Source organism: Lolium perenne, chromosome 4 (assembly GCF_019359855.2).
Source record: "Lolium perenne isolate Kyuss_39 chromosome 4, Kyuss_2.0, whole genome shotgun sequence".
Taxonomy (NCBI): domain Eukaryota; kingdom Viridiplantae; phylum Streptophyta; class Magnoliopsida; order Poales; family Poaceae; genus Lolium; species Lolium perenne.
In genome coordinates, this window is record NC_067247.2 from 8898803 (window position 1) to 8907803 (window position 9001).

General features: G+C 45.0%; 1 protein-coding gene across 1 annotated transcript; it reads left to right on the top strand.

Moving 5' to 3' along the window:
- Positions 1-3052: 3052 nt before the first annotated feature.
- LOC127346541 (uncharacterized) lies at positions 3053-8497 on the top strand. Its single transcript, XM_051372833.1, has 3 exons — positions 3053-3712; positions 3760-3947; positions 8443-8497. The coding sequence occupies exons 1-3, from the start codon at positions 3053-3055 to the stop codon at positions 8495-8497; spliced, it is 903 nt and encodes a 300-aa protein (XP_051228793.1).
- The last annotated feature ends 504 nt before the right edge of the window (positions 8498-9001 follow it).

Consider the following 9001-nt stretch of genomic DNA (forward strand, 5'->3'; position numbering starts at 1 on the left):
GCTCGTAGGTCAAATTCCTCTTCTTTGTGCTCATCCCACACACGGACACCAGGTCTGCCCCACATCTGTAAAAGTTCATCAACTAATGGCCTTAGGTACACATCGATGTCGTTGCCGGGTTGCTTCGGACCTTGGATGAGCACCGGCATCATAATGAACTTCCGCTTCATGCACAACCAAGGAGGAAGGTTGTAGATGCATAGAGTCACGGGCCAGGTACTATGGCTGGAGCTCGCTCGCCAAAAGGATTCATGCCATCCGTACTTAGACCAAATCTTATGTTCCTTGCGTCACTGCAAAATCTTTGAACTCTCTCGTCGATCTTTCTCCATTGCGTTCCATCTGCGGGGTGTCTCAACTCCCCGTCCGACTTACGGTCCTCTTTGTGCCATCGCAACAACTTGGCATGCTCTTTGTTCCCGAACAGACGTTTCAACCGTGGTATTATAGGAGCATACCACATCACCTTGGCGGGAACCCTCTTCCTGGGTTTACGGCCCTCAACATCGTCACCAGGGTCATCGCCTCGATCTTATAACGCAATGCGTGCATACTTGGGCATTCATTCAAATTCTCGTATTCACCGCGGTAGAGGATGCGATCGTTGATGCATGCATGTATCTTCGTAACCTCTAAACCTAGAGGGCAGACAACCTTCTTTGCTTCGTACGTAGTGGCGGGCAACTCGTTATTCTTTGGAAACATATTCTTCAACATTTTCAGCAAGTTTTCAAATGCCGAGTCAGCTACACCTGCCTGTGCCTTCCATCTCAGCAAATCCAGTGTGCAGCCCAGCTTTTTCAGACCATCATCGCATCCGGGGTACGAGCGCCTTCCCGTGATCCTCTAACATGCGATCCAAATTCTCCCTCTCTTTTTCAGTTTCGCAGCGTCTCCGTGCATCGGCAATGGTCCGACCAAGATCATCAACGGGATCATCACGTGCCTCTTCTTCACCTTCCCCTTCACCTTCCCCTTCACCTTCAAAGATCCTCCATGAAAGTATCACCGAAATGAGCAAGATAGCTTTCATCGATGAAATCATCCCCTTCTTCATCTTCTTCCATTATAACCCCTCTTTCTCCATGCTTGGTCCAACAATTATAGCTTGGCATGAAACCGTGCCGAAGCAGGTGCATGTGAACATCTCTTGAGGAAGAGTAACCCTTCCGATTCTTACATTTATCACATGGTCAGATAACAATACCCGCCTGCTTGTTCGCATTAGCCACTACGAGGAAATCTTTCAAACCCGCACTGAACTCGCCGGAGAGTCGGTTACCGTACATCCATTGTCGATTCATCTGCATTATTATAATATAAAATATATAATTAACCATCATGCATTTGTTAAACTAACTAGCTACAAACAATATAAATTAAACAATGAACTACACACACATGCACATTTTATCAACGACACATCAAAGGTTCAAGTTGCTAACCGCGATCGAGGAGGAAAAAATAAATGAGAAAGCTCAAGTGTGGCTCCAACACTTCATATCATGTTTGTTTCATGCTCTTGGGGCATTTCATCAAACACCTTATGTGCATAAGAGGAACCAAAAGCAAACCTAACACCCACTTGTGAGCTTGTGAAGAGAATGGCACCAAATGGCTAAGTGTTGGCTGCTGGATGGGTATATATAGGGGAGGGGCTTTAGTCCCGGTTGGCCTGGCCAACCGCGACTAAAGGCCTTCGGGCACCTTTAGTCGCGGTTGGCCTGGCCAACCGCGACTAAAGACCCCCCACGTGCACCGGCTGGCCACCGAGCGCCCTGGGCCCAGGCCTTTGGTCGCGGTTCTCCTCCCGAACCGCGACTAAAGGTACCATTTGTCGCGGATCCTGCAGCATCGCGACTTATGGGGCTCACCCGAAGCCTGTTTTTCCACCAGTGTGGGTGTCGATCACTGGCAGTCAACGTGGATGTTTTCCCCTGATCTTGTGGTGTAGTAATCATGTAGCAATGTAGCATGAGAGAGAGAAGTAGCGGCGAACACCCGGTTCAATTCTCGCCTAGGTGGAGTCATTTGTGTGTTTTATCTCTCACACAGTTTCAACAAATGTCTAACGAATTATTCATCCTAAGCCGGTCATGATTTATATATGGCAGAGCTGAACTCTATGAATGACGACATACTCTTTCTATAAACTAGATAAAATACACTCCATTTTACACATATTCTTTCATGGTCTGTGTTAAATATATAGCCTAGCCCTTTCCAACAGTTCGGACTTTTGGAAAACTTGGCTAGTGCATCAATCTAATATGGTATCAGAGCCAGGAGGTCTCAAGTTCAAACCCCGGCTTACGCACTATTTAATCTAAAAATAGTTGCAGCCTCCCGTTTATCCCACGTCTAGTGTCTTCCCGTTTGTCCAGCCTAGACGTGAGGGGGAGTGTTAAATATATAGTCTAGCCCTTTCCAACAGTTCAGACTTTTGGAAAACTTGGCTAGTGCATCAATCTAATAGTCTGTTCATTTCAAAAGAAAAGATGCTCTGCTTTTCACGCTGTGTTTCGTCAGTTCAAGCTTTGTTTTTCAACTGAGCAAAAACTCTTCAGGCTCAGTTAACTCCACGATGGAGGATGCAGCTCGCCCCGTATATGAGGATCGGGGGAACATGATTCGAGCCGACAAGAAGGAAACACATACCTGTGTCGACGAATAGAAAGCGCGTGAAGAAGAATAATCCATGGCCATGCCGGCGCTTCCGTCTGGACCGAGAGAGATGGTGAGTTAAGCGTAGAGGGATCAGGAACAGGGAGACACGAGCTAGCTACCATGACGACGATCATGAACAGAGATCTGACGTCACCCTGGTGTGCGTGTCCTTATTCCCGGCGCACGTATATATGCACATGCAAGCATTGATTAAAGCAAAAAAAGATCGAACCAAACACAGCCGGACAATGCAAATTGCTACCAACATCGGTCTCCGAGGTCGACTCCAGCCATACAATCGATCCATATGGCTATATATTCTTCCGTCCCTGCGGTGATCAACGAATCTTGCAGCACAGCAATTGCACCTTTGGACGATAACACAATGGAGTACAACACCTGGTCAGATCTCCCCGACGACCTCCTCCGCCTCGTCTACGCCAAGGTCGTCGGCTTGCCCCAACGCGTCCGCTTCGCAGCCGTCTGCGCATCGTGGCGAGATGCGGCGACCGGGACATGCCATGAGGCGCCGCCGGCCCTACCATGGCACATCTCATCCTCTGACGACAGGATAGTGCGCATGTTCTGCCCAGAGGACTGCGAGGAGCTCCACGCCCGGCTCCCGCGCGCAGCGCTGCTCAAGCGGTTTGTGAGAGCTCACGACGGCGGCTGGATCGCCACGCTCACCCGCATCCGCAAGCACCTGACGCTAGTTGTCATCAACCTCCTCTCCGGCGTCGAGGTGCCACTATCTATGAAGCAGGGAAAGTTTGTCCCTTCAGGCGACCGCGAGGGACGACCAGGCGACATCCAAAAGATAGTCTTCTCCAAAGCACCCACGTCGGACGGTTGCATCCTCGTCGCTCTCACATATTCATCCGGTATCGCGCTCTGCCGTGTTGACTGCCCGGAGGAAGAGGGGTGGATCATGACACAAGAACAATCGAGGTTAGCAGATATCACTCTCTGCAATGGAGAACTCTATGGCCTCACCATCATGAAGAAATTGAAGGAATTGGTCAGGTTCGACATCACCGAAAAGATGGTGCCACACCTCTGTCTGTGGTGGTCACCCGGTTGCTATCCGTGCAGGAGCGTGAACCCTCGGTTTACAGAAACCGCTACGGCTACACAGCCCCTGCACCTAAAAACCACATGTTCGATATGGGTGGAAAGCTTGCAATGGCGAAAACATGGTGGTCACGGGGATGCAACGACAAGGCCATGCTTTCGGTCGAGGTCCTTGAGCTCGCCTACGACGGCCAAGAAAACACGCCAAAGTGGGTAGAGGTGACAACCTTAGGTGAGCACGCCTTGTTCTTAGGGAAAACATGCTCCAAAGCAGTGAGAGTATATCTGGCCATGGGCAGCCCGGCCCGACGGCCCGGCCCGAGCCCGGCCCGAAAAACTCGGGCCTGGGCCAGAAATGTTGGCCCGACTGCCGGGCCTGGGTAGCCCGAAAATGCACTTTAACACTGCGGCCCGGCCCGCGGCCCGACGGCCCGACGGGCTTGGTGGGATTTTGGTCGGGCCGGGCCGGGCTTGGGCCGGATTTTTTTTGCATCGGGCCTACCTCGGGCCGGCCCGAGGCCCGGCCCGGCCCGACACATGCCCAGGTATAAGTGAGAGTGCCCACTGGTGGGCGTGGCCGGGTGGAGAAAAACTGTATCTTCAGCGGCAATGCTTTCAGTCAACCACTATACCATGGGCACGAGAACGAGAGGTGCACTGAGGATGTGAGGAGCATGAAGCTGCAGGTAGGATACTATTCGCCGCATCAATCTCAAGCTGGCATGTGGCTTATTCCTCCTAGTGTGTAGCCAATTATAACACTTCTGTTAAAAATTTGAGCTTCTGTTAAGACAATATCATTGCGTGTAATTCCTAGGAGTAATAACTCTGAGACATCAACGAGTTCATTTCATGTAGCTCTAAATTTTCCAGGAGAAGTCCAACAGTATACTAGATGGCAAATCTTACTACGTCACCAATAGACTATCCTTGTAATTTTAGAAAAATCAAGTGTCAGGCCAGCTGAGCCTCCGAATCGCCTCGCTGCTAGTCTATGTATTCCTTTTTTTTTTTTAGAAATGGGAGCATCGCCCCAACCTCTGCATCAATAGATGCACACAGCTGTTTTATTGCATTGTTTAATATTCGGAAGTTATACAACTCAAGAGACACATAAGGTGTACGTAAAACTTAACCAACGGAAAATAAAAAGGAAATATAATTATGCAAGTTGCAATCTCTTAATAAGTTGCCAGCCACCCTGGTTGTAGATATCCCGAGCAACCGTCTCCAAACGGCTGCATCCAGAATCCATATGCGCACGCTGAGCCTCCGGTAGTAGGTACGACCATTCGTGGATCCAGTGTGTAACCATTCGGATAACCTGTAAAAATTTAGCATTTGAGCTTCTGTTAAAGACAATATCATTGCGGCAATTTCATATAGCCCACATCAAAGCACAAATACCCGTTCGAATCTATGCTTTAGATATTTTATCAACACCATTTAGTCAATTTCCAAACATATTTGTAACATTGGCCGGTGGAGGGATATTAAAAGTATACTGGATTGTTCTCCAGATTACCTTTGCGAAGGGACAATCGAAAAATAAGTGGTTTATGGTTTCATTAGATCCACAAAAAACACAATTCTTACACCCATTCCAATTTCTTTTTGCGAGATTATCTTTTGTGAGAATTACTTTTTTATAAAGGAACCACATGAAAATCTTAATCTTCAGCGGTACCTTTATTTTTCAAAGATATTTGTTCAAGAAAACCGTATGACCATTCATCATGTCTGTGTACATCGATTTGACCGAAAAACACCATTGGTAGTTAATTTCCAGACAAAAACATCCGGGTGTTCCGTCAAGTTAACCCTGATTAGGCGCTGAAGTAGTAGTAACCAAACCTCCCATTTATCAGTAGATAAAGTTCTCCTGAATTCGATATTCAGAGGATTACTCGTTAGAACATCTGAAACCAGAACGTTTCTCCGGCGGACAATGTTATACAACGAAGGGTATTGCTTAGCTAGCGGTTGGTCACCTAACCATATGTCCTCCCAAAAGCGTGTATTTTGACCATTACCAACTGAAAGAGCCGCGAGAGAAAAAATCATCCTTAACTCCCATGAGCCCCTTCCAAAAAGGAGAATCGGTGGGTTTTGTTGTCACTTGTGACAGCGTTTTAGTCCGGAGATATTTATTATGCAGCAACTCCTGCCATACTCCATCCTCATTTAAGAGTTTAAACAACCACTTACTGAGTAGGCATTTGTTTTTTAGATCTAACAACTCCACCCCGAGACCCCCTTGATCTTTAGGTCGGCAAATAATGTTCCACCTAGTCAGTCGATATTTACGCCTATGCTCATCATTTTGCCAAAAAAACCTTGACCTGTAGAAGTCTAATCTTTTCTTTACCCCTTTAGGTATTTCAAGAAAAGATAAGATAAACATCGGTAGGCTGGTTAGGACGGAATTAATAAGTACAAGTCTATCTCCGTATGAGAGTAGCTTGCCTTGCCAGCAACCCAACTTTCGTTCAAAGCGGTTCTCTACTGGATTCCATTCCCTATTGAGAAGTTTTCTATAATGGACCGGGATCCCCAGGTAACGAAAGGGGAGAGAACCAGCTTCACAACCAAGGATTTGCTTATATTGGTTCTCCACATCCTTCGCCTTTCCAAAACAGAAAATCTCACTCTTATGAAAATTGATCTTAAGTCCAGACAATTGCTCAAAGATGCAAAGGATTAACTTCATGTTAACAGCCTTCTGAAGGTCATGTTCCTTGAAGAGAATAGTATCGTCTGCATATTGTAGAATGGATACTCCCCCCTCAACTAAGTGTGGGATAAGACCACCTACCTGACCATCCTCTTTTGCTCTTGCAATTAGGATTGCCAGCATATCAGCAACTATATTGAATAGGATAGGTGATAGAGGATCGCCTTGCCTCAACCCCTTCCTAGTCTAGAAGTAATGGCCAATGTCGTCATTAACCTTTACCCCCACTGATCCTCCCTGAACAAAATTAGCCACTAACTTACACCAAATAGGCGAAAATCCTTTCATACGCATAGTTTGTTGAAGGAAGGGCCAATTAACTTTAACATAGGCCTTTTCAAAATCAATTTTGAAAAGGACCCCATCCATTTTCTTCCTGTGTAGATCATGAATGGTCTCGTGAAGGACAACTACTCCTTCAAGTATATGTCGTCCCGGCATAAAAGCAGATTGTGTAGGCTTAATAACCTTGTGGGCTATCCCGGTTATTCTGTTTGTACCTACCTTGGTGAAAATCTTGAAACTCACATTTAGTAAGCATATAGGTCTATACTGTTGGATCTGGACAGCGTCTTCTTTCTTAGGTATTAAAGTAATAACCCCAAAGTTAAGCTTATATAACTCGAGATCACCTTGTTGTAATTGCGAAAAAAGGTTCATGAGATCGTGCTTAATAGTTTCCCAGAAGTGCTTGTAAAACTCGGCTGGAAACCCGTCTGGTCCAGGAGCTTTGTTTTGTTCCATTTGAGAAATAGCTTCAAATACTTCTTCCTCAGTGAACTTATATGTGAGGAAAGAGTTTTCCTCAGGGGAGATCTGGGGTATATCCGCAAAAATATCTTCTCTCATATAAAAATTGTTTTTTGTTGGTTCCCCAAATAGTTTCTTATAGTACTCAGTGATGAAAACTTTAAGATTTTCCTCACCAACGATTGTCCCTTCGTCTTGCTCTAACTGAAAAATAGGTGTGTAATGCTTCGGCATGTTATATCGAACTACGATTGAAGATCAGCTACTGGAGTCTTCTCTTCCACAAAATCGTCGTTTTCTACCCGACTTTGGAAAGTTACTTTTATCTTTCAGTTAAACTAGGTGTAGCCATTAGATTAGCCACAATGGAAGTACTACCTCCATACCGGATTATAGGCCTATTACGCATTTCGAGAAAAACTTCAACTACAAATTTAGTCAACAAAATATGAGATATATGATAAAAAATTATACCATTGGATTCATATTCAAAAGAAGTTTCCAATAGTATAATTTTTGTGATACATATTTCATATTTTGTTGACTAAATTAGTAGTTGAAGTTTTTCTCGAAATGCGTAATAGGCCTATAATCCGGTATGGAGGTAGTATTATAAGTAGTATCATGCATGCCATGTTGGTAAAAAATCTGATGTGACGCACCAATTAATGAGGTGAGAGATGGAAGTGAATCATAATATGATACCGTATCATAGCACGTAAAACTAGAAAAATTAATGGCAAACACATTATATTATGATACTATGCATTATGGGGTAATATCATAAACTAGTATCATGTGAATGATACTAGTGTATGATATTTCCCATTATGACTAGTCTTAGACCGTCAAGTAAGTGATAACTAATGCGCGGTTGGTAATTACTATAGCGTACTAGCAGACCTAGGTTATCAGGAGAATTCATCTGAAGTGCAGTAGCTCACACTAGTAGAAAAACGGTGGCGGTTCTGGCCCCCAACAAAAAAGGCTGCAAACGGTGCCGCCGACAGCTTTTTAGAAATAGCAACCTCTAAAGAAATAACAGCCTTCAAACAAATATTTTTGGAGGCGGCCAAAATTAAAAACTGGCCCCAATAATTGGGATTATGAGCAGCCTGTGGGTGATCTCTCGTATTAATCCTAACATTAGTTTATCTGATGCATTGGAGGAGCTCGGGAACCTAACTGCTTTGAATGAACTCTGTGCATTTGGATTGTAGAGGATTTAAATGTGGAAGACCTGACGCGTATAGGGCACATGAAGTCATGAAGTAAAGTTAGTATCCTCACTACACAAGATAACTGTACTCCGGTCGTTACATATATACAGCGGTGACGGTCATTTCCTCGATTTCTTGGAACTTTGGTCCCCTATGTCATATGCCCTTGAAAAGTTCAAATGTTTCGTATGTCGATCAACTATTATTTCACGACTGATGGATTGCACCAGCACTTACCAGCCTTGCTAGCCTCAACATCAATTTAACTAAATTAATAGGTGATGGTCTGCATACTCAGGGCCGGCCCATAGGGCGGGGCAGAGAGGCGCTCGCCCCGGGTCCTCAACAATTAGGGCACTAGTCTAAAATTTATTTGTATGCTTACTACACTTATATTTATACGCTTTAGGCGATAGAGTTTGGAATAATTCTAGAAAATATAGAAGGTTGAAATTGTAGCTTAACGTGCCTATACTCTGACTCCTTCTCGAATGTACAGAACAACACCGACCCTCATAGCTATTAGTAGAAATAATAATCATGGTATATAGTTCATACG